At 40.0% G+C, this 27,109-nt stretch overlaps 1 protein-coding gene across 4 annotated transcripts; it reads left to right on the top strand.

The window, feature by feature from the left end:
• Positions 1-340: 340 nt before the first annotated feature.
• On the top strand, positions 341-26,523 carry LOC105904560 (fibronectin-like). Of its 4 annotated transcripts, none has more exons than XM_042710402.1 (15): positions 341-1,150; positions 1,711-1,873; positions 3,713-3,990; positions 5,696-5,962; positions 6,404-6,490; positions 9,644-9,916; positions 11,195-11,461; positions 12,056-12,112; positions 14,979-15,062; positions 18,146-18,415; positions 18,979-19,248; positions 19,806-20,075; positions 22,624-22,812; positions 23,584-23,777; positions 25,493-26,523. In XM_042710402.1, exons 2-15 carry the CDS (start codon positions 1,746-1,748, stop codon positions 25,547-25,549), a joined length of 2,691 nt encoding a protein of 896 aa, XP_042566336.1. In that variant the 5' UTR covers positions 341-1,150; positions 1,711-1,745; the 3' UTR covers positions 25,550-26,523. The 4 variants fall into 4 exon arrangements, with proteins under 4 accessions (XP_042566336.1, XP_031441008.1, XP_031441009.1 ...); XM_031585148.1 differs by lacking the exon at positions 341-1,150 and adding an exon at positions 1,157-1,334; XM_031585149.1 differs by lacking the exons at positions 341-1,150; positions 6,404-6,490 and adding an exon at positions 1,157-1,334.
• The last annotated feature ends 586 nt before the right edge of the window (positions 26,524-27,109 follow it).

Raw genomic sequence — 27,109 nt, 5'->3', positions numbered from 1 at the left:
GTATTATTGTTAAATGAAGAATGATATTTGTGAATGTTAAAGAAAATATAAGTGTTATTATCGAATAGGGAGTTAAATGGCTTTGGATAGTGGAATCGGGGAAAATATAGTTGTTATTGTTGAATTAAGAATTATATGTGTGTATGTTAGAGAAAATATAAGTGTTATTATCAAATTGGGAGTTATATGGCTTTGGATAGGGGAATTGGGGGGGCTTTTCGGAAGTGACGTCTTTGGTAGGCTACCCATGAATAATGGTGCGGCTCCTTTAACAGCAGCACGTCGTACAGGGTGGGTGTGTTAGAGCGAGAGAGAGAGAGAGTTGCCGAGAGAGGCAAGGCAAGGCAAGTCTATTTATATAGCACATTTCATACACCGTGGTAATACAATGTGCTTCACAAAAATACACAGTGGCAATACAATGTGCTTAACATAAATTAAAGCAAAAGGTCAGTACATGATCATAAAAACAGTAAATGATAGGAAATAAAATAATGAGAACAGTAAGGGATAAAACCAGTAACATATAGGAAATAAAAGCATACAAAAGAATAATTAAAATCATTAGTCTACTACAGTAAGCAATAATGCTTCAAGGAACTGTTCATAGCCAGTTAGCAGAAGGCATCTGAGAAAAAGTTTGGTCTTAAGTCTAGATTTAAAACTCGGAATAGTTTGAGCGTTTTTTATGTCTTCTGGAGGTTGGTTCCAGAGATGAACCGCATAGTGGCTGAGTACTGCTTCACCCTGTTTAGTTCGGACAGTAGGTTTTACTAATAGATATTTCTGCTATTCTGAGAGAACGGGAATGTATAAACAGTTTGGATGTAACGACTGGAGAAAAGTAATGTTGCTGTAACATTGAACCAGTGTGGAAAATAAATCCTCAGAAAGAATCAGTTGCCATTTATTTACTCATCAGCTGCAGAGGGAAAGGAAAGGGAGTAGTTAAGAACACTCTGACCCTGGAGCAGTGAACAAAGTCTCCCCTGTAATCCGACTATGGTCAGAGACAGACAGACAGACAGACAGACAGATAAGAGCAGGAAAGATTAACAATCTTCAACTCCATCTGGAAGTGCTTCACGTTCTCGACACAAGCTTCGAAGCAGGTTGAATGTTTCTTCACACGGAAGTTGATCTAAAGTTGGTAGGAAAATCGAAAGACGCAAGTCTGAAATACATTTTTTAAATGTCGAATACCGAATGTTGAATGTAAAACTAACTTCACCACGATGACGTCATCAAACTGAAAGTGGAAGTGTTTGTAAAGGCTTGGGACTGACTGCGTAGCTATTATTTAGTTCCGACCGACTAATACTGCCATCAAGGAGGTAGGTTTCGGACAGGCCATTCCGGTTTATTGCGTAAATTATTTGTCGGTGGTTGTTAAATAACAATCAAGAACACTCGCATCTTCTAAATCGGGTGACTGCCGAGTAGTAGGCTATTTAGACCATCCGGGCAATCCCTTTCGGCTACTTTGTCAGCTAGTTCTGCACGCTGTGATAGTCGCTAAAGCAAATATCCGAATTCCAAATGTCCAGCGAAGGGAATATTTCTCCATTAACGAAATAACATTCTTAATCTAACTCTAAAACTTTGAAAACTTGAAATCAGGAGCCAATTCTTTTCGAAGCCATGTATAAACCTTTGAACTTGACTGTGTGCGTGTCTCGTGAATAATGAATCATCTCCACTTTTGTTCAGGTGAAAGGCAACCGACACCAGATGAACGTTTTATCATGAGTGACAGTCAGAACCACGAAGGTGCTGCTGAACTTAAGCAGGGAGATAGTAATGACTGTCGGACGAACAACAGTCCTCCCTCGGAATGTTTGGACCTTGTGCCAACCATAACACAACAGAGAGAGTGAGTAATCAACAGCCAATGCACAACACATTACAGGGAAACGTATGGGCTTTTTAACTGGTTCCCAAATTCCCCATATATCTAGGTCCAAAAACGATAGAAATCGGTAGTATTGGTATTGAGTTAGAACGTTATAACCGGTGTTCCAGTTTAAATGGTGGACATGTTGTGTGGTGAGATTTGAATGCGTACTCAAACTCTTGAGCGCCATATGTTGTCGTTCTTAGAGTCGTAATTTGAACGACCAGAAGGCCTACCTGTGCGTGCGTGTGTGTGTGTGTCAGTGACGACGAGATGTTGAAGAACTCGCCGGAAAAAAACATGAACATCACCAGTTAATGTAAAATGCATATCCCTGTCAATATCATCAACAGACAACCATACGAAACATACAGGACATGTAATCATAGGCGGAGATCCCGGGGGGGACGGGGAGGACGTGTCCCCCCCTACCATAAAGTTGTCCCCCCCAACAATCATTGAAAACTAAAAAAAATATTTATTTTTTATTTTTTTTATTTTATTTTTTTTAAATAAAAATACGACGACACAAGCGGTGCTAATTATAGACGTTAAAAAAAATGTGTTTTTTAAGTGTTGAAAAATCATGTTCCCCCTATTCCTCAAAGTGGTTTGGTTCACATGCTGTTTCCAACGGGCAGGGCTACCGGCAGCTCCGTGTTTCAGTTAATCAGCCCAGTAGCCTACACGGTCAGATTGTCAGACTGTTTCCTCCTCTGTCCCCTGTCGCTGCCACTATGATACACGATATGTAAAGAGATTTACCTCATTCTCGAACGCAGTAAGAACATGTAAAGAAGAAGTTTTTTTTTCTAAACTCCATTTACGAAGTTCCAATCGATATGCACAAGTATACATAAGCTTATTAATGGATTGGCATGACAACGTGAACGTTTGCCGATAACACACGCATGCCGGTAATTAACACAGTTAAGATAGCTAGCTAGACAGTCTAGGACACTGTCCTGTCAGGGCAGGTTCATGCTAGTTAATAAACGTAGGTCTACATCTCAGTGCCTCTCCAGATTTGTTAAATTATCTGAAGTTAAATGAATGTCATCTTTTTCTGCGGTCCATCAACTATGCTGGTATTGTAATATGGAGTGACAGTGGCGTAGGAGGTAGAGAAGTCGTATTGTAATTGAAAGATTGTTAGTTCGATTCCCTGTTGAGCTGTTTTATAACTTATTTTGAGCATCAAGTTCTCTTGAACTTTGGACATTATTTGTCTGTGAATAGATATTTCGTGTTAGTACATTTAATGCTGTTTAGATAATTCTAAAATGACTTCGAATTTCTGTTTGTAAATGTGATAAGAGAATTCGGTATTTAGCAGTTTATGCTAGCTCTCGTGAAAGCAATTTTTTCATGTCCCCCCCCCGGAATTACACTCTGAAATTTGACCATGTATTGTCCCCCCCTACAATGAAATGGGATCTCCGCCCCTGCATGTAATAATGAAATCCTGCGACGTGATTCGAAACGATGACAAATGTAACGGTCTTGTTTACTCTGCCAGCTGTTTACCTGTGTCTGTTTACCTCAATGACTGTAAAGAAACTAGACTGTAGAAAATGACACAGGTCAATCTCGGTAAGGATCGGTAAGGATCAGACAAGTATATTTACATTATGAGCCTGTCAGTTGCGGATGCATTCGGCATGTCGATATATTCCCTATATGATTATTAATCGTTTTGAATTTTCCAGTTAGAGCGATTTCGATCGTTTTTGTCCCTAGTAAAATGTGGACCCAAAAGGTGGGGATGTAGGGCCCCTTTCAAGGGAACAGCAGCTAACACCGGCTAATATCTTTCAGATATGTTTTATCTCCTCCTGGGCCAATCGAGATCACGTCCGTGACACATGACACCGTGTCTCTGAGCTGGGAACCTTCTCAAGGACTGACTGAATCTATGAGATTCAGAGTCACCTGGAAGTGTGAAAGCACAGGAGATCTGCTCTGTTCTGAAGTGTCAGTTGCAAATATTTGCATTCAAGGCCTCACTCCAGGAGTGAAATATGAATTTACTGTAGTCACCATCAATGACAGTGGTGGGCAAAGTACCAAAGTAGTTTCAACAGCCCAAACAACAGGTAATGACTCATAATTTTACATTTGTATAGTTTAATGTAACCATATATTTCAGGAGACATAAACACTGATACAGGTTAAGAATTTTAAATCCAGTTGAATGTAAAAGTTTGGGCAGCCTTGTGGAAAACAACAGATTCTGTTGATTTTCAAAGTCAAAGAAGTCAAATAGAACCCACCCAGCAAAGAAACATTAAACAATGAGGGTTTCCTTACATTTTAATGTGGTACCTTTTAAGTTGTGCTGAAAGATAAAAAATATATATATATGTACAAACAGTATTTGTGGCCTGTGCAAAAGTTTGGACAACCTAAGTCAGCTTGCAAATTATTTTAGCCGACAGCTAAAAGTCTCTTTATTCTTGATTGATGAATTGTCACCCACTCCTCTTTGCAGATCACTTCACATATTGGGGATACATTAAGGGAGTCTTGCATGCACATCCTGTTTAAGATTTGCATTTTCGATCAGGCGCAAGTTTAGGGACTGCAGGACATAACAAAAACTACTGTTTACATTTCTTGAAGTACTAAGTAATTTACTGATATTTGAAGGAATCCATTTCTCCCTTCATTTGTATGATGTTTCTTGTTCCACTGGCCGCTACAAAAATCCCAAAACAGAATCGATCCACCCCCATGCTTAATAGCAGTCAAGGGGTTCTTTATATCAAATGCTGCTCCGTTTTTCTTCAAAAACACCTTTTGTAATGGTGGCCAAATAATAATTTTAAACTTCATCTCCTCACGGAAGTTATTTCCAAAATGACTCTGGGTTATTTTGATTTTACCTTGCATACTTCAGACATCACCATTCATGGTGAAGTCGTTGGTGAAGTCTCCCTCTGATGGCCCTTGTAGGAAGACAATATTTACCGCAAGCAGCAGTGGAATGGTGTACATCCACACCTGTGTCAGATACATCTTCCTGCAGGTCTTCTGAGTCACATGAGGGGATTGGTTGGCCTTTCTGACCAGCAGACATGCAGTTTTATCTGAAAGTGTTCTTGGTCCTCAAGACCTCTTCTTGACTTCCACAGTTACCCTTCACAGCCATTTCATAACATTCATAACATTTCAGTCATTGGAAATTTCAAGCTGGAAATGCTTTCATCTCTTCATAAAACCATCTGCTGTTTTGTGGGCATCAGACAGGTTCATTCAGATCCTCTGTCAGTTGCTGAGGGAAGACCTATGTTTGAGTGTTGCCACGACATTTGAGGAGTCAGAGAATTAATTGACATGAACTGACATTAGCGAATAGCAACTATTTACCTTTTTTACCTTGTCCTAATGAGTCCTAAGGCTTCACAAGTCTTACATGTTATGTTCTGACTTTAAAGTGGAAGGGTGCCCAAACTTTTTCACATGCCATAATTACTGGTTTCTTTTTTCTATTTTTAACTATGACAAAAAGTGCAGAGACATTTGAAAAAAATCTAAATGTTTAAATGTTGCTTAGATGCAGGGGTTGCATTTACAGTACTTCTTTTCACTTAAGAAATCAACAAAATACGGATCTTGCTCAGGGGTATCCAAACATTTGCATACAGTTGTATGTTAGAATGGTCCCAGCAGTGATATTGGTAAATTAAACATGCATTAAAAGTCTGGTGTATTTTCATGGTCCTGAAAACAGCAATTTAAAAAAAAAAATATTATTAATTTTTCATATATATTATGTGTAATTGCAATCCCTTCTTCCAGATGTTCTTGTGCCAAAGGAACTGACTGTGAACGAAGTGACCACATCATCAGCTCACCTTAGCTGGACTCTGCCACATGAGGTGGACCTGACTCCTCATAGTTTCCGCATATCTTACTCCAGTACAGGGAAAGATGAAGAGTTTATCTCCACTTCCTCGTACAGCACAGTCATCACAGGCTTGCAACCAGACACAGACTACACTGTCAATGTCTCCGTTGTGTGCCACAGTGGAATTTGCCAGCCTGCCTCAATCACCATCCATACTAGTATGTCAATTACAATATTATTTCATTAATTAAGTGGAAACATTTTTCACAGGTCGCATTCTTTTCCAATCTTCACCACAGCCAATTCAAATGGGTGGCAAAGTCGGCTAGCAGGATATGTTTAAAAAAATTAAGTTAGCCAATTGATCCTATTTAGACTACAGTACAATTTCAATTTAATTTGTATATGACTAGTTTTAGTTTGTAAAGAAACAGCCCATGTAAGTCACATTGCAACCAACTCAGTAACACTTGAAGTAGCCTCGAGTGGGCTTGAGGTTGTAGCCTTGCACCATGGACACACACAGATGTCTCTGCTGCACTTTGGACTACCTGTTGATAAACATGCAGATAACTCACTCTGCTAGAAGGCGGTACGCAGAAATGGTGTGGTTCCCAAAAAACATTAATTCAATCTAATTCACTACACCTTTTTCACAGGCCATGTACATGGAAAACCTAGTGGCTCGGACATGGCCATAAACAATTCCAGCCAATCAACACGTTGGCCCGGGAGCACGAAGGGAGGTGTGTAATTTGATGATCTTTTAAGCTCAAATATCAACAAGCTCAAATATCAACAACCTTATACCAGAATCACGAATGACATATTTCTTTTTTATAAGGTTCTATATGCAGTTCTGACTAGCTGTTGGCAGCGTGGGGCCTGCCACAGTGGAAGCAACCATAGGTCTAGCACCCCTGATGGTGTGCTGCAGTACAATTTATAACTCCACCCATCCGCTTGTGTTACAAAGACAAAGCAGCTTATTCTCCATGTCACTTTTCTCATCTAAACCGTCTTTCCATCGTGTCTAATTCAAACAGTTCGTTTCCCCTATGCTGATAGGTGCACATTTTTGTTTAGTTATATTAAAATGTGCACTGGAGGAGACCAGCTCGAAAACCTGAATCGCACCCATTCTCGCTCATTATGTGGAGTAGCTGAGTTTGTAGGCTAGTCGAGTTTGCCAGACAACTGTGAAATTTAATGGATTTGACAGTCATGTCCTTTTCTTCAGCCTTCATTCATTTACTTATTTTTCTGACAAACCATTATATAATTTTAGCTCCATTTTAAATGTATGCGTTTCCTACTTTTACAAGCTACTTGGGAATAGCCTAAGACGCGAGGCAAATGTCACTGGCAGTTCTGGTTTTGATGGCATAGGAAATGCAGTGTTATCTCGTGTTTTTGTTCATCAATTTAGGCTTGTTAATTCTAGTGCTAATGTTAGTAATCTGATACGTAATTGTAGCCTGAATGACAGGAGAAGGAGTTCCAATATCCAGACATTGCAGACTTGACGTGTCTGCTTACATCTAGAGTGCTATAAACGTTACAAAAATGCTTGCCAAATATTGTGTGGGTGTAGAAAAATCTAGCCAGATATGCCCTTACTTCTGTGATACAAAGTTCATGTTTTTCAACTGAAACAAAGTTATCGTGTTGGCATACAGTCAGTATTACCATATCACATTACTTCTCCCATTTCTGCTCATAATGATCATCGGAGAAGGATGGGGATTTCATCTGCGTCATTGCTAGATTGGAGTATTGCAATTAATAGAACAAAAAAGCTGCCAAGGCAAAGGTCAACTCTCAAATACCGGTCAAATTGACCCAGGAGAGAGAAAGAGATTGTGTTAATGGTTACCCTTCATACACATTTATGTGGCTTGATGTGCCACACACTGCACCTTCACATCAGGACAAGAGGACGGGTCTACCTGATGAGTAGGCATACTGGACTTCTTGTCATTGGGCGTAGCAATTTTTGACTCTCGTCTCTACTGCGTAAACTCTGGCTCCAAATGTGACAACTTTGCTAGCCTCTTTTCTATAGAACCGAAGGCCATGAAGTCACATCGTCCACCTCTATACACAGTCATTAATTTAACCAATATCAGCTGTGCTGTTAAGACACAAAGGATGAACATGATCATGGTATTAAGAAAACGCTTTCATCCAAAGTGACAAACAAATTAGTTAAAACAAAAGAGTAAAAACCCCAATATGAACAACAACCACTTTGTTTCATATTGGGGTTTTTACTAATTTGTCTGCACAATATAACAAAGTGCGTAAAACAGCATTGAATATCAGACAGTACAATTTACAATAGTAACTTAATAGGCATTGTGCCGTCTTCGGTAAGCTCTACGCTGACAGCCAGCTAAACTCTTCCTAAGAATCACGACTCTGAAGATATAGTCCACAGGTTTAATGATAGTAGATAGGAAGTGTAAAACTGAAATTTACAAAAGACATAGACAAATCAATTCTAGCATAAACATATACTCATTGCATACAGTTACGATAAATAAACATATATTGTATCTGACAAAATCCACAACAAAGGAGAAAACATACCAATGATGCCTTGTTAAGGTCCAGATGTATGCAGGTTAGCTGTAGATAACACGAACATGAAATAATATGAATGAATAATATGCTTGAATTGGCTGATTAACGGTGTCGTGAGTTTAGTTCGTTTGTCCTTATTTATAGTTATATACGGGTCACGCGAATTGACAGTTAAGGCTTAGTTCGTATAATGACAACTTGAAATGAAAACACTTATTGAAGTGCACGAACCATAACGGAAACACAATAGAATGTTAAACTGACATTGTAACAAAACATCTATCCTCGCACCTCCCAGCCAGACACACCGTAACAAAACAGGCATAATGTAAATATTGTTGGGCTTGTGGAACATAGAATGTTCACATTGTAGAATGACAGATAAGTTGTGAAGAGGTGAATCTTTAAACTTTGTGATCGCCATGGTACATTCAAGGAGTGTCACTTGATCAAATAGTGCTAGGTAGCTCATTCCACCATTAAACCAGTGGTTTACCTGAATGTTTCAATGTTTTCCTGGTGATGTTTTGGGATATGCTATTGCTGGGCTTGATTGTTTGGGGTGAAATTGCACTTTCTCTATAGTACTTATTGAGCAGAATTTAAACCCTGGCCAGAAAAGAAGTCGACCTAATGAGGATGATGGTATATTCCACTCATGTGAATTAACGGACCTTGTTGCTTCATGCTGTCATCCTTATGTAAACTAAAATGTACAAAATCTTATGGCATTTTCTGACCTGGCCAGATGGTGGTGAGAGACCTCCTGAACACAAGCAACACTCCACCACCTCCGCCTCTGAAGTTACAGTTTAAAATAGGACAGTTACTCTGCAGTTAGTCTGAAGTTATTATAAAGGGTTGTATGTGTCCATACACATAGAGTACATGCCTGTACAATCACATTAATACAAAGATGAAAAGGATTAACAGGATGTTAATCGTAGCATATGTACACCTGCCCCTAAGTGTTTTGCTTGTTTCTCTAAAGACCAAAGCCTGATGTCTTTCAGGCACAACTCGAAGCAGGGAAACGTTGGCCCTTTTCTCTGACTCTGACTGTGGATATAACAAAGTATTATTGTGTTTCATTATAGTCAGATTTGGCCAGGGTCAACTTGATATACCAGGAGTACAACACAAGATACACTATAGCCCTGCATGTAGACAATTATTTCATATGTTGCAAATTATGCTGTAAAGTAACTATGTTGGTGTGTCATCTGTCTGCCTGTTAACCTTTGCCACGTTTTGTCTACTGTGGACTGCCTGTCCCCAGGACTTACCTGTGATTTGGTCTTTGTTTTTCCAAGATCTCCCTACTCCTGGGCAAATCAAGATCAAGTCCGTGGCACATGATGCTGTGTCTCTGAGCTGGGAACCTCCTGAAGGACTGACTGAGTCTCTGAGATTCAGAGTCACCTGGAAGTGTGAAAGCACAGGAAAACTGCTCTGTTCTGAAGTGCCAGTTCCAAATATCTGCATTCAAGGCCTCAGTCCAGAAGTGAAATATGAATTTACGGTAGCCACTATCAATGACAGTCGTGGACAAAGTACCAAAGTAGTTTCAACAGCTCAAACAACAGGTAAAGCTTCAAAATTTGAATTATAGTACATTTGCATAGTTTACTATGACCATATATTTCAGCAAATATAAACATTCAGAATGTTGTATGTTAAAAATATCAGTTGTATGTAAAAGCTTGTGTACCCTTGTGGAAGAAAACAGATTCGGTTGATTTTCATAGTGAAAGAAGTAAAATAAGACCCATCCATCAAAGAAACATTAAACAATGAGGCTTGTGCTCTGGTACCTTTTCAGTGCAGAAGTCCACACTTAACATTCCTTTGTCAGGCATCACAGCTTGCAAATGATTTTTTGTAGATAGCTAAAAGTCTCTTTATTCTTCATTCATAAATTGTCACTATATGAATTGTACTGATATTCAGAGGAATCATTCCTTCCCTTCATTTGTATGATGTTTCTTGTGCCACTGGCTGCTAGAAAACCCCAAAACAGAACAGATCCACCCACATGCTTAACAGTTGTCAAGGGGTTCTTTATATCAAATGCTGCTCCTTATTTCTCCAAAAACACCTTTTGTGATGGTGGCCAAATATACAATTTTAACTTCATCTCTTCATTGCAGTTCTTTCCTAAATGACTGTGGGTTATTTAGATTTTACTTTGCATACTTCAGACATCACCATTCATGATGAGGTCGATGGTGAAGTTTCCCTCTGATGGCTCTTGTAGGAAGACAATATTTACTGCAAGCAGCAGTGGAATGGTCAACCTCCACACCTGTGTCAGATACATCTTCCTGCAGGTCTTCTGAGTCACATGAGGGGAATGGTTGGCCTTTCTGACCAGCAGACATGCAGTTTTATCTGAAAGTGTGCTTGGTCCTCAAGACCTCCTTGACTTCCACAGTTAACCTTAATTACCAAATAGCAATTATTTACCTGATGATGAGGCTTCACAAGTCTTAAATGTTATGTTCTGAGACTTTAAAGTGGAAGGGTGCCCAAACTTTTTCACATGCCATAATTACTGGTATTTTTTTCTTCTCCTTTTAACTATGACAAAAAGTGCTGAAGCATTTGAAAAAATCCTAATTTTTAAATATTCCTTTGCTGCAGGGGTTGTATTTCCTAATTTTCACTTCAACAAAAAAAATCAACAAAATACAGATCTGGCTCAGGGTGTCCAAACATTTGCATACCACTGTATATTAGAATCCTCCCAGCAGTGATATTACTGTATTTTCATGTTCCTAAAAACTGAGCAGTTTTGATTTCTTTTTCTGAAGTACATCACATTTTTCTTATATATTATGTGTAACTGCAATACATTCTTTCAGAAGTTCCTGTGCCAAAGAAACTGACCGTGGATGAAGTGACCCCAACATCAGCTCTCCTTTTTTGGGCTCTGCCATATAACATGGACCTGACTCCTCATAAATTCCTCATATCTTACTCTAGTGCAGGGAAAGGTCAAACATGTATCTCCACTCCCTGGTACAGCACAGTCATCACAGGCTTACAACCAGAAACAGACTACACTGTCAGTGTCTCTGTTGTGTGCTACAGTGGAACTTTCCAGCCTGCTACAACTGACTTCCATACTAGTATGTAAATTTCGATATTATTTCATTAATAAAGTTGTTTAATTTCTCTTAAGCTAAAACTATCCTGAGGTTGCTATACGTAACTGTGATTGGGGTCAAGCAGCAAAGCTGTATAAGCAAACATTGTGTTTTTGCCTATTCTTATTCATCATCATCATCATCATCATCATCTGTATCTTAATTCCGTCATGGCAGCCCCTAGAACCGTACTGTACAAACTTTTGAAATTTGGCACACTGATTGGGGACAGTCCCCTGATTCTTTTCACCTAGTTTCATACCGTCGCCTTGAGTGCTCAAGCGCCACCAGTCAGTCGAAGTTTATGTTTATGCAAGATGGAACCGTTTCCACCATATTAGATTTTGCAATTTGTCATTTTTGCAATTGAAATTGGTGGCAAAGCCACCGAACAGGAAGTGAGGTCATATCTTGGCAATGCTTTGATGTATCAAAACCAAACTTGGTATATGGATGTGGGACCCCATTTTGAGAAAGCAAACAAAACTGAAATAACATAACTCTTATCTTGTTGCTTCATGCTGTCATGTGAATGTAAGCTAAAATGTACAATAACTTATTTTCTGACCTGGCCAGATGGTGTTGCGAGACCTTCTAAAGACCAACAACTATCCACCACCTCCGCCCCTCAAGGTATGGTTTAAAATATGTCAAATACTCTGCAGTTAGTCTGACATTATTATAAAAGGGGTGTACAGTATGTGTCTGTACACATTCAGTACATGCATGAACAATCACATTAATACAAACATAAAAATGATTAAGAGGATGTTATGAAAAATGACTTACCTTAAGCTAAAATTATCCTGAGGTTGCTGTACGTAACTGTGATTGGGGTTAAGCATCAAAGCTGCATAGGCACACATTGTGTTTCTGCCTATTCTTATTCATCATCATCATCATCATCATCTGTATCTTAATTCCGTCATGGAAGCCCCTAGAACGGTACTGTAAAAAACATGGGGATTGGGGGACAGTCCCCTGATTCTTTTCACCTAGTTTCATACAGGCGCCTTGAGTGCTCAAGCGCCACCAGTCAGTCGAAGTTTATGTTTATGCAACACTGAGGTCTTGACTGACTTATTCAACCTGTCACTGGCCCAAGCAGCTGTCCCCACGTGCTTCAAGACCACCTCCATCGTGCCGGTGCCAAAGCACTCCAAAGCAGTGAGCCTTAATGACTTTCGCCCAGTTGCACTCACTTCAACCATCATGAAGTGCTTCGAGAGGCTGGTCCTGGCTCATCTTAAAACATGCCTACCACCCACACTGGACCCCCTCCAATTCGCCTACCGCCAGAACAGGAGCACGGAGGATGCCATCTCCACGGCACTACACTCCGCCCTTTCCCACCTGGACAACAGTAACACCTACGCGAGACTGTTGTTCATAGACTTCAGCTCTGCATTTAACACCATAATCCCCTCCAAACTGATCACTAAACTCAGTGATCTAGGCATCAACACCTCCCTCAGAAACTGGATTCTGGACTTCCTAACCAACAGACCCCAGTCTGTCAGGTTAGACAACAACACCTCCTCAACCCTCATCCTGAACACTGGTGTCCCACAGGGCTGCGTGCTGAGCCCTCTCCTCTACTCCCTCTTCACCCACGACTGCACAGCTGTACATGGTTCTAATACCATTGTAAAGTTTGCAGACGACACAACGGTGATTGGCCTCATCAGCAGCAACAACGATGAGTCGGCCTACAGGTAGGAGGTTCAGCACCTGGCAGAGTGGTGTGCCAATAACAACCTGGCTCTCAACACCAAGAAGACCAAGGAGCTCATTGTGGACTTCAGGAGGACCAAAGGTGGCGCACACACCCCGATCTGTATCAACGGGACGGAGGTGGAGCGTGTCGCCAGCTTTAAATTCCTGGGTGTCCACATCTCCGAGGACCTCTCTTGGACCCTCAACACCTCAACCATAGTCAAGAAGGCTCACCAGCGTCTCTTCTTCCTGAGGAGATTGAAGAAGGCCCATCTGTCTCCTCAGATTCTGGTGAACTTCTACCGCTGCACCATTGAGAGCATCCTCACCAACTGCATCTCAGTCTGGTTTGGCAGCTGCTCTGTTGCGGACCGCAAAACACTCCAGAGGGTAGTGAAAACTGCCCAACGCATCACTGGCTTCCCACTCCCCACCATCGATGCTGTCCAGCGCAAGAGATGTCTGCGGAAGGCGCGCAGCATCGAGAAGGACAGCTCCCATCCCAACCACAGACTGTTTGCCCTCCTCCCCTCAGGGAGGCGCTACAGGGCCCTCCGTTCCCGGACCAGCAGGCTCAGGAACAGCTTCTTCCCTGCGGCTGTCACCCTGTTGAACTCTGCACCACGGTGATAGCTCCCCCTGGCTACCCCCTCACACTCCTTCCTGTATTCCCCTCTCTACCCTGGCCTGACTGCCACACACCTACCTCCAGCCACTGAACATTTGCACTAAATTGTTCATTGTATATATCTATTTATGTTAAATTGTTGTCATATCCATATTCATCGTACTTATATCTTATCATGTCTCCTACCTCATTTATAACTTTATTACCTCTACTGCCACCTTCACCTGTACTTCACCTGCACTTTACATATATCTATATCACATCTGCACTAATCACCTTTATTGCTGCTCATGTTCTTACTGCTCATACCACTTATATCTTATGTCATACTGTATATACCATATTTATCTATATTTATATTACCATTTGCACATACTCTGCACTCTTCTACTTTGCACTTCTGGTTAGATGCTAACTGCATTTCGTTGCCTCAGTACCTGTACTCTGTGCAATGACAATAAAGTTGAATCTAATCTAATCTAATCATCATGGAACCGTTTCCACCATATTGGATTTTTGCAATTGAAATTGGTGGCAAAGCCACTGAACAGGAAGTGAGGTCATATCTTGGCAATGCTTTGATGTATCAAAACCAAACTTGGTATATCGATTTGGGACCCCATTTTGAGGAAGCACAAAAAACTTAAATAACATACCTCTTATGTGTGGTAATGTTGTGGGAGGTGCCAAGGTTGAGAAAGGGAAAATTGTCAAGGCAACCTAATTGATGTGGTGGTCATATTGGATTTTACCAAAAGGTTGAAAATAAATTCACAAGCCACAATTTTTTTCCAATTTTCAGCAATTGCTTGCTGCAGATGATCTTCAGACCAAGCCTCACAAACGTTATCAGATGGATTTTAGATTTTCGAAAGCGTTTGTCCAATATAGCCAATCGAATTCGGACAAACTGGACATGAGGTCATATCTCAGCAGCCGTTCAATTAATTGACACTAAACTTTGTATGAGGACTCAGGGACCCCTTCCTGAGGTTTTCTTATTGAGCAGAATTTAAGCCTTGGTCAGAAAAGAAGGTCTAATGAGGATGATGGTAAATTCCACTCATGTGAATGAACTGATCTTGTTGCCTCATGCTGTCATGCTTATGTTAACTATAATGTACAATATCTTATGGCATTTTTTTATCTGGCCAGACTCATGGGAAATTCTGACCTCGACAGATGGTGATGAGAGACCTTCTAAGGACAAGCAACCCTCCACCACCTCTACTTCTGAAGGTATGGTTTAAAATATGACAATTACTCTGCAGTTAGTCTGAAGTTATTATTAAAGGGGTGTATGTGTGTACATACAGTACATGATACAAATGATTAAGAGGATGTTATGAAAATAACTTACCTATAAAAAACTGTAGACTTCAAAATACCTGCATGATGTGACATCTGTGTTTCAGTTCAACCAAATGTGTTTCCATCTGACCTAAAATATTGTGTGATTGACGTCCATAATAAGGGGCAGATATAACATGTTAGCGCCATTTATAGGCCTAATTTCATCGCAGTGTGCAACTCAAAACATGGCATAGTATGTGTTACACCCCTCTGCACCCGGGTCGGGTCGTAACATAAATTCGGGCTTTCCAGAATCTTTTGGACTTTTTTTTGTGGAGACCGGACTGCAGAGTTTTTGTGAGTGAAGGGGCACTGTGTTGAGCACGCTCTTAGGGTTAGAGTGTTTCAGCTCGGTGGCTGTTCTGCCCTTCCATCAAAGCATTTGTTTGTTATTTTGCTTTGTTGTTTTTGTTTATTGTGTTGGGTGGTTATCCCAGGTGGGGTATGCTTCACAATCGGGCGATGGACTATGTCTCTGGTCTGCTGTCTACTCACGAGTTTAGTGTTCAAAGTTGCCTCGAGCACGATACACCTCCAAAGATATAGATTGAGAGTTGCTCAATAAGCTAAGACCAGTGACACTCTGAGTTTTGCCACACTAGTTGTGATCATTATGTTGTGGGTGTGGCTTTCCAGTCTTGATAGGTCGTGTGTGTGTGCTCAAGTGTAGCAACTTTGTGTTTGAACCTCTATATGCATGTTCATGTGTAATGGCATCCATGTATATTTGTCTGGCAAGTCTACTTGAACTATCTGGTGATAGCATTTAGTTCTATGGGTGTGGTTGTGTGCCTGGTTGTGCTTTGGTCTGTGAGTGCACAAGCAAGATGTGACTGTGGCAACTTATTGATCAAGATCAATGTTTTGGCCGTAGTGGTTGTGTTGTGCTGTTGCACTAAAGTAAAGATGTGGATATTTAAGAGACTTGTGTGGTGCTGTGGCTGCTGCACTCTGATAATTGTGTGTTAATGTTGTAGCAACAGCTAAGCGATTACCTCCGGAGTCTATTTGGAGATGCAACCAATGGCATCCATGGCATGTGCTCTGTGTTTTTTCCTCTGTCTTCCTCTCCCTCTCCCCCTTTTTTCTCCTTTGTCCAGGAGGACTTAATATTGGATGACACTGCAGAGGAACCCTTTTAAGGGGGCAGGTGTTACGCCCCTCTGCACCCCCTGGCCTTGCAGTGGCAGTGCAACAGTCTTTGGGTGGTGCATGGGCATAATTTGCCACACCTGAGAAGGGTGCTTGCATTCTCACCATGCTTTTCTGGTGCTCACTATGTGGTTTTTTTGCGTTTATATATTTTTCAAGTCAATTTATTTGTTGAAATAAACCCCTATTTTTGTAAACTCTGTGATATGTGTCCAGTTTATGTTGTGCCTCATGAGCAAACGGTATGCATGAACAGACCGCACTAAAACCACATTCTGCCTGCTGCAGGAGCACAGAATGGAAAGAGAAGCGTATGGAGTGACTGATTACGTCTGTTTCTCAAAGTCAAGGATGTTTCCCTGGTAGGACGGATCCTTCCTAGTTGGGATCTTCAAAGGCTAGGCAAGGCATTCCTAGCATTCGGAGAACAAATAATGGAACAGTCTCACTAGTGTGCAGGTGTTTGTCATTGAAAGCTTTTAAAGGCTCTGGCATGTTCGCATAGAATTGTGGGTGCTTTAAGACCACAGATGATACTACAACGGTATCCTTGAACATTCTCTGAACGAAGAACAGTCCTTCGGGGGCATTCGATGAAGTAGCGTCATTAAAGCGCAGTCGTTTAAGGATCCTTCTTTGACTATGATAAACAGCCAACATATTTTGTTGTATGTGTGAAAACTGTGGGGGGCAGCACACGTCGGAAAATGTTCCGCCTTATAAAACCAGTTTTCCTCATTTGTACTTGTTAAAAGTAACCTTTACTGGTGTTTGCCTTTTATTTGTCTTGCCATCACTTTCTCACATCATCCACTTCCCTACACGTAGATGTCTGCTACACTATTGGATTAGTTTGTCAAAGCTGCACAGGTGGTGTAAAATTACTGCCCTGTATTATCTCTGTTTGATGAAGCCATATTAAAATGTATATCTATGTATATCGCTAAACTTTTGATTCCTTTTAACAATGGTCTGCAGTACCATGATTCCATTCAATTGCACCCGTGATTAAATGATACCGTTCAGTTGCAGGCACTGCAAATTACAGTTAGAAGGCAGTGGCATGCGCTGATAATGCAACCAGTCGCAGGTTTAGTACATTCAGCATAAAATCAAAAGTAACAGTGCGCTTTCTGCGGAACGGCCAAGTCGCTGTTTATGCGCTCTGCATATGTACACCTGCCCCTAAGATTTGGCTTGTTTCTCCAAAAACCAAAGCCTGATGTCTTCCGGGCACAACTTGAATGGGGAACTTGGACCCTTTTCTCTTACTCTGACTGTGGAAATGACAAATATTACTGTGTCTCATTATAGTCAGATTTGTCAAGGGTTCATATGTTGCAAATTATGCTGTAAAGTAACTATATTGATGTGTTGGTCTGTCTGCCTGGATTGTTGGTCCTCCTTCTGCTGTGCTGTTTTGTTCAGGCATCTGCATGCTGCTGTTAGTTGTTTTACACTACAGAATCATCTCACCATCTCTCACTAAAATGTTTTTAATGTGATTAAACAAAAATACACAATTTTGCGATTCTAATCCAATATACTTCTTTCACAGGCCTTGTAAAAGGGAAATAGCAATAGTAACAGCAATGCCCTATAAAGCAAGGGCAGTATTTACCTACATTTCAGTCCCCATTTCAAGTGCATGGGCTGGTTTTTAGCCAATTGAATGTATATAATTATATTGCTTATTTGAAGAAAAAAATTGGCAATATGTATTAGCTAGGTTATATCGTAGATTGAGTTCATAGTAAACTTGTAACTGCTGGATGGATGATTTTTTGAATTTTCTGGTCCTATGTTTGGTATAATAGGTGTTTCAGCCCCGGAGAATCTGACGGTAGACTCAGTGACTGCTACATCTGCTAATCTCAGCTGGAGTCTGTCCTGTGGAACCTATCAGACTCCACACAGTTTCCTGATCTCTTACCACAGTGAAGGAACTGCACCCCAGACCATCTCTACAAATTCATGCAGTGCAGTCATCACAGGCCTGAAACCAGAAACTGGGTACACTGTCAGTGTCTCCACTGAAAACCAACTTAGAGAAAAAAGCCAACCGGCAAGTGTCAGTATCCTCACAGGTGAGAGGGAAAGTAACCCGAGTTTTTGACAGCCATTATCAAAAGGGAACCTGTTGTTTGGTCCAACAGGGAGGTCATCCTCAGATTACAGATTACACCAAACATCATACAGACATCATCAATCCTGTTTAACATTAGAAGTACCATACCAATCACTGTCAGTGATTTTCATCAGCACAATGCCTCGCTGTAACCAAGCAGTATTTATTTATTTATCATATTTATTGCATTATTTCCTTACATCTGGTCAGTAACAGCAATGCCCTATGAAACAAGGGCAGTATTTACCTACATTTTAGTTATTTCCCATTTCAAGTGCATGGGCTGGTTTTTAGCCAATTGAATGTATATAATTGTATTGCTTATTTGAAGAAAAAAATTGGCAATATGTATTAGCTAGGTTAAATCGTAGACTGAGTTTATAGTAAACTTGTAACTGCTGGATGGATGATTTCTGTTTTTTTGGTCTTTACATAATGTTATAGTTTGAAAATTCAATTTGAATACCTTTTTTGAATACCATTTTTTATTTGAATTTTCTGGTCCTATGTTTGGTATAATAGGTGTTCCAGCTCCGGAGAACCTGACGGTAGACTCAGTGACTGCTACATCTGGTAATCTCAACTGGAGTCTGTCCTGTGGAACCTATCAGACTCCACACAGTTTCCTGATCTCTTACCACAGTGAAGGAACTGAACCCCAGACCATCTCTACAAATTCATGCAGTGCAGTCATCACAGGCCTGAAACCAGAAACTGGGTACACTGTCAGTGTCTCCACTGAAAACCAACTTAGAGAAAAAAGCCAACCGGCAAGTGTCAGTATCCTCACAGGTGAGAGGGAAAGTAACCCGAGTTTTTGACAGCCATTATCAAAAGGGAACCTGTTGTTTGGTCCAACAGGGAGGTCATCCTCAGATTACAGATTACACCAAACATCATACAGACATCATCAATCCTGTTTAACATTAGAAGTACCATACCAATCACTGTCAGTGATTTTCATCAGCACAATGCCTCGCTGTAACCAAGCAGTATTTATTTATTTATCATATTTATTGCATTATTTCCTTACATCTGGTCAGTAACAGCAATGCCCTATGAAACAAGGGCAGTATTTACCTACATTTTAGTTATTTCCCATTTCAAGTGCATGGGCTGGTTTTTAGCCAATTTAATGTATATAATTGTATTGCTTATTTGAAGAAAAAAATTGGCAATATGTATTAGCTAGGTTAAATCGTAGACTGAGTTTATAGTAAACTTGTAACTGCTGGATGGATGATTTCTGTTTTTTTGGTCTTTACATAATGTTATAGTTTGAAAATTCAATTTGAATACCTTTTTTGAATACCAATTTGAATTTTCTGTTCCTATGTTTGGTATAATAGGTGTTCCAGCCCCGGAGAACCTGACGGTAGACTCAGTGACTGCTAAATCTGCTAATCTCAGCTGGAGTCTGTCCTGTGGAACCTATCAGACTCCACACAGTTTTCTGATCTCTTACCACAGTGAAGGAACTGAACCCCAGACCATCTCTACAGATGCATGCAGTGCAGTCATCACAGGCCTGAAACCGCACACTGAGTACACTGTCAGTGTCTCCACTGAAAACCAACATAGAGAAAAAAGCCAACCTGCAAGTGTCAGTATCCTCACAGGTGAGAGGGAAATAACCCGAGTTTTTGTCAGCCAGTCAAAAGGGAACCTGTTGTTTGGTCCAACAGGGAGGTCATACTCAGATACAGATTACACCAAACATCATACAGACATCATCAATCCTGTTTAACATTAGAAGTACCATACCAATCACTGTCAGTGATTTTCATCAGCACAATGCCTCGCTGTAACCAAGCAGTATTTATTTATTTATCATATTTATTGCATTATTTCCTTACATTTGGTCAGTGACAGCAATGCCTTATGAAACAGGGGCAGTATTTACCTACATTTTTGTTATTTCCCATTTCAAGTGCATGGGCTGGTTTAGCCAATTTAATGTATATACCGTGAATCCTCAAATTGTGGCCGTGGTCTTTTATTTAGGCTGCACAGCGCACCGGCCTGCGAAAAGTTAATGACCGCTGTCATTGGCAATGAGTTTGGTCATTCCGCAAGAAGTCTGGTCATTTAACGTAGCGGAAAGTCATTGTAACTTGAAGTCAGCAAGTAATGGGTTGCTACGCAACACCTGGAACGTTAAAGTTCTATTAGCCTGAAGAACATTTTTTTCTTAGCGGAAATCACAAAACGGCAACAAATCATTAAAAAGAGGTATTTTGGAGGAATGTCTTCTATCGTTTAGGCAAGTAACTGTATAATAACAAATTCGCCTTGTAGGCTGAAACATTTCTTTTTTTATTGCAAACAGCCATGAAATTAGCCAACAGCATTAAACATGAGGAGAACATGTATTTATGAAATGCATTCAATTAAATTGTGATGTCTGCTTTGTGCTAATGGACTGATGCTAGTAGGCTACAGTAAAATAGGCTACCGGTACCTTTTTTTACCCCCGGCTTGTATTCGGGGCCCGGACTTTGTTTGTCCGTATCGACCACGCCCCCGGCTACTATCTGAAGCCCGGTCTCTAATTGAATCCCGGTCTTTATTTGAGGATTTATGGTAATTGTATTGCTTATTTGAAGAAAAAAATTGGCAATATTTATTAGCTAGGTTAAATCGTAGACTGAGTTAATAGTAAACTTGTCACTGCTGGATGGATGATTTCTGTTTATCTTTAAGTTGTTATTTTTAGGCTACCTTAACATTTATTGAACTTAATAGAATACCAGACCCTTCGCAAATTACGCTGAGATAAGCCATGTCTTCCTATGGTTGCAACTAAACATGCATTATCCCATGTTCAATTCAATTCTCTTAATATATGGCTCTGTGTAAGCTGTTTGTAAGTTTGGTTTTGACGGGGTCCCAGGCAACTCTGTACCTTTACTAAATGGGTAAGTCCGCTCCTGGAAAGGGATTGTGACTATGCATGTCCAGCAAGGAGCAAAAAGGACAGCAGTAGTACCTACAGATCAGCCTCCAAAGAAGCAAAGTACTTAAATCCTGTACTTAATTATTGCAAGACATGGAGAATCAACAGCCAATACAGTCCAGGCACTTGTGGTATCAGTGCAAAACCTCTATCCAGATGGACATATCCTTGATGACACCATCAGCCACAGGTTTAGTACATTCAACATAAACTGAAAAAGGCACAGTGTGGAGCTTTCTGCAGACCAAGTCGTTGTTTACGCTGCGCTCTCTAGCGTGTGAACATCTGCCCCAAAGTGTTTTTCATATTATTTCATGTTACTAATGATGCTGTAAAGTAAATATATTGATGTGTTGGTCTGTCTGCCTGGATGTTACTGGATTATCGGTCCTCCTTCTGCTGTGCTGTTTTGTTTAGTCGGCTGCATGCTGCTATTAGTTGTTGTACTCTACAGAATCATCTCATCAGCTCTCACTAAAATGTTTTTAATTATTTAGTTATTCTAATCCAATAGACTTCTTTCACAGGCCTTGTAAATGGGAAATATAATGGCTCAGACTGGGCCACAAACAATTCCAGCCACCTTGGTTCAGTAACACGAAGGGAGCAGGCTCAAATATCAACAAACCTTTTACTAGAATCATGTATGACAAAATGACAAAATGACAAAAAAGGTTCTATATGCAGTTCTGTCTAGCTGTTGGCAGCGTGTTGTCTCCCACTGGGGAGGTAAAAATAGGTGTAACTCCACCCCTCCCCCTGTGCTTCAAAGACAAAGCAGCTTATTTTCGGCTAGTGAGCTAAATTATTTCATATTCTACACTCAGCAGATTTTGGGCAGGGTTTGTCCACCCCTATCTCCTCTCCCTTCGCAGAACTAAACCATTAGTGACATTTATATGTTACCTGTAACTTAGTCAAGGCAAATAGACCCCTGTAGGTCTTCAATGTAACCCTCAAGCTTTTGAGGTCAGTGGTCCTTAGTTGCTGATTTTGCTGGAATGACTCACTATTGACTCTTTAGGCACAAAGTGGATTTACAAAAGATGCCTGACCGATGCCAGCTGGTTAGCTTGACAACTTTAATAGATATCTCAGCAACGCAGAACATGCTTATTTCTGTTGATATTTTTGGTTCATTTTTTTATGTTTTAAACTGAAATTCCTACATATAGCACCTTTAATAACTACTGATGGAATTTTGATTCTAGGGCCTTCAGGGAAGACATATTACACTCTTGCTCCTGGAAAGTCGGCGGAATACTCTAAGGATATCGAAACATGGCTCAAACCACTAACTAAGGCGAAATCGGCACAGAGTTGTGATATCATCCTGGCTCTCTGCCTGGTTGTGTCTCGTGTTGGAACAGATGTTGAAGCAGCACTGAAAGCCATCCCTGGTATGAAGCACAACATTTTATATCATTTTTGATTTAATGTGCTGATCTTCATGTGAGCTGCCATAACACATACTCTGTTTTTAGTCTGGCCTGGAAACATGCCTTTAGATTCATTAGGGCTTGGGTTATTGAAGTTGACTTAAATTCAATTGATGCTGAAAGGCTCACAGTTCATGTGGTGATCACAGGACTCCTGGCCAAACAGGCAGTTCCCATATCACACACACAGGTGGCTGCCCATATCACACACACAGGCAGTTCCCATATCACACACACAGGTGACTGCCCATATCACGCACACAGGTGGCGGCTTGATTTTCCAAGATTTCATCTAATAAGTCAACAGATCCAAATTTTTCTAATATTTTGTTATTGTCAAATTTCAAATGAAAAGTCCTCCTCTTTCTCAACACCCAAACCACCTCCACAGTCGCCTAACTGGAGACCAGTTAACCTGGCCTGACAAGCCCTTCCTAGTAGATCATTTCTAGTAGATAGTCCGAGCTAAATGTGACCTGATGTGTAGACTGGATTGACAGTCTAGCTGATGGTATGCACATGCTGATCAATTATAGAGTTTTAGATGTTAGATCACCAAAAGTGTTACCCGAATTTAATAGATAATTTTGGGCCAAAAGGTGTTCAGAAGTCTTAGTCTTTTTAGTTGTAATGTAGCTGGTTAGCATTACGTGTGTGATACTTATACCCCTTAGTGACATGTATGTGCAGTTTTCTCATCAGTCTTTTATCCTGCTTTATTTTTCCGGACAGATTCCAAGCCGACCATTCTTGTGGTTCTGCACCATACCTTTGATCCTGATCATGTAGTACCAGACAGCAGTAGGTTTACAAAAAGGGAGGACATGCTCATTGTGGACTGTCTGTTTAATGAGGATGATGGATTATTGAGATGTGAAAGAAATGGCATTTCACAATCCACAATGTTGAAATGGGTCGACACAAAGGTAATTCCTGCAGCGTGAACTACACGCAATATCAACAAGTTTACTATTTTAATATATTACAATTATAAAATTGTAATTTTGAGAAAACACAACCTCAGTAAATCTTCTTTAACAAGGCAGACTACACAGAAAATAGTTTACCTTCAACAATTACTGACATTTGAACCAATATTTGCCAGGCCCTCTTTATTTTGACAAAACACCCATTTTAATTTTAGGTAACATTCTACTTTAGTGAAAATATGTTAGCCATTAACACATAATTAATTAGTTTCTGTGTAAGTTCCCCAAAAAGTCTGTATTAAGCATCAATCATTTATTAGGCCTGCATTCACCAATTTCTTATTCTCACTGAATATGTCATTTATTCTTCGTACATCTTTAATAACCAACTAGTTGGTCTCAACCCAGGCTTACTGATATACGAGAAGAATACAAATACAAAGTTTGTAGCTTCCTAACACATTGTCTGAACGTTACGTATAGGGACAGAATAATTGTAGAATAGGTTTCCCTTCTGACAAACTGCTCCAGCAGGTCCAAGTAATGGTAATTGTACTCAAGTGGTGAATGGGAGGCAGGGCCCCTGTTGGAGTAATAAGTCCACTTCAATCAGTGATGCCTACGTTGTATAGGGCGTATTCAGTCACGTGACCCCTATCCATAACAACAAGCTTTGGCGGCCATGTTGGGGTCCATGCACGGCATTGTTTTGCTGTGTTTTATGCCGCTCTTCTCAAGAAATGACCATCATATCCTGAAGGAGACACAATTTCAGTTCAAAACGGTATGCCTTGTGATTATGGTACTGTGCCTCATTGTTGGATGTGGGACTAGGACGGGTAAAGCGCACACACACCGCAAAAAGGTTAGGTTGTTTCATCTTGAATCAAAAAAGGATCGATTCCAACCGCTGAAATCTTTCTTTGGTAACGCAGAAGGACATGAGGTTGCAGGCCTCTCGCATAATCAGACAGCGGACACGTTAGGTCAACTTCTTCTGACATTTAATAAGTGGATCCCAAGATGGCGCGATTGAGCCACGCGAGATGCTGACGTCACGTGAATACACCCCATATGATTACTGATCTAACATAAGTTCCCTGTTCTAAAGTGAAGGATTACTTTCATATAATCATACTGAAATGATTGTGTCTGTGGCCCACTATGACTACAGACACAAACATTCTTGTTAATATCTAATTATTCCTATAACAGGTTCCTTGTCCTAGAGTGAGCCTACTTGGTAGGTTTCTACAGGATGGTAAAGCAAAGTTTGCAGATAAGAATTCCTGTTCTACTTATATTCAAACAGAACATTAAAAGGCTATAAACCTTTTATTTTGATCAACAGACCAACTAGTGAATTATTAACGATGTACCAAGAATAAATTACCTTTTCAATGGGAGTAAGAAATTGGAGGATACTGGCCTAATAAATGACTAATGGTGCTTAATGCAGACCTTATTGGACAGCAATACAAACACCAATTAGTTAAGTTTGTTCGCATTTGTTCCCTAAAGTGAATACTTAATTTTTTATATAATTTGATATTTAGTATCTCTTTAAATATACAATATGAGACATCTTGTTTTTTAATCCCTTAGCATTTGTCAGTCAGTGACTGTGTGGATTGTGTCAGAGAGTTAAGACATACTGTTTATAGACAGATGGATGGATGGACATGCCACAACTAAACACTCTGATATTCCAGGTGTCCATTAAAGAAAAACCATGGAGAGCTGTTTCTTCATTCTTTAATTGGCCCTGATGTCTATGAAGTCATTTGAAGTCGGCCTTGGAGGATCCCATGATCATCCCGTTCTTAAAAATGCTCCGGTCATCAAAGAATTTGTATATACTTATATACTATATTGAAAATATTGCATATTATATACATTACATATATTCACAAACGTTGGTATGCAGCATGCCTTTTTTTCACTCTAAATGATATACTAATCTTAAACTAATACAAAAATAATAAGCTAACTTAGCTTAAAATGTTGAAAAGAATATTTCATCTTTAACTTCATGCCCTTTAATTTTTTTTCATGCCACTGTCTAGCTAGGTATCTAAAATTGTGTATATTGTGTAGTGGAACAGATGAACAGCTACACAGTTCTCTTGCATACAGACCACGACCCAGAGCGGACACACCTAAGTTAGTATCACACAGTATGCCACAAAACACATGTTGTGGCTCCTGACAGCAGAGCCTACACACTACATTTGGAGCGAGCATGGCAGACATTTAAGGCGGGAATACTGGCTCAGCAGGCACCACACATTTCACATAATAGGCCGTCTATTACATGACGTTAGGAAATAGGCTGTCCATAACTGTTAAACTCAAATTAGCTCTCAGTATTCATGCTCCACGTGCAAAAGGTGGGTGGAGTGCAGTTATAGGTTATAGGTAATTTTGATAATCTTCAGGACAACATTTAAGTCATGTATATTGTTGTGTAATGTTTAGATATAAATATTGGCCGTTCACGTGATGCTACAGTGATGATCTAACTTTATTTAATTTTTTAAAAGCCCAAACTATTGAAATGCAGATTCGACTTGATGGATAGGAATGGGAAATCATTTACATTTAGGGTGTATTGAAATTGAGCTTACAATAATAAGATGCACAAGTCATTTGGAAACCACTGTTGCACTGGTTTTTATTTTCTGCACAAAATAATGTTATTGAAATTCATGTTGCATTAATAAAAAGAAAATTCTGAGCAAAATGTGTCTCACTTTATTTAGAGCCAAGAAATAGATCTTACAAGCTCTTATAATTTGTCTATATTATCTCACGCCGGCCTATGATATTTCATACAGGTATGGACATTTTTATACTTTACTTAAGGCTAGCAGAGATATGCTATGTAACATTAAAATGACTAAGGTATTATTCCATCTTGTGCAATATCTAATCATAAAATGCATTAGCACAGTGACTGGTGTGTATTTATTATTTAGAGCTAACACACTTGTTTCCATTCCCACAAGTCTGGTTTTGTTAAGAGACTTTCTTCATGTTCTTGTATGTTGTATGATTCCAGGTTTCACAATCAACTGTTTGTGCGAAGAGAAAGAAACCATATCAGCAGAAAACACGAGCAAAAGTGAAAGACTACAGCAGAGAGTGCTGTGAGGTTGTCTGGGTAGTGATTGATATGCGCATGTGTGTGGAGAGGGGATTTCGAAGTCTGTAGGTCCACATTTACCAACATTGAAAAGGTTGTATTTTTAAACCATGGTAGTTAGAAGTCTATGATGAATTTAAATAAATGTGGGGTATTTAAAGTAAACAAGCAAACTATGCATACT

Source organism: Clupea harengus, chromosome 18, assembly GCF_900700415.2.
Source record: "Clupea harengus chromosome 18, Ch_v2.0.2, whole genome shotgun sequence".
Taxonomy (NCBI): Eukaryota; Metazoa; Chordata; class Actinopteri; order Clupeiformes; family Clupeidae; genus Clupea; species Clupea harengus.
This window is presented reverse-complemented; position numbering and strand designations above follow the sequence as displayed.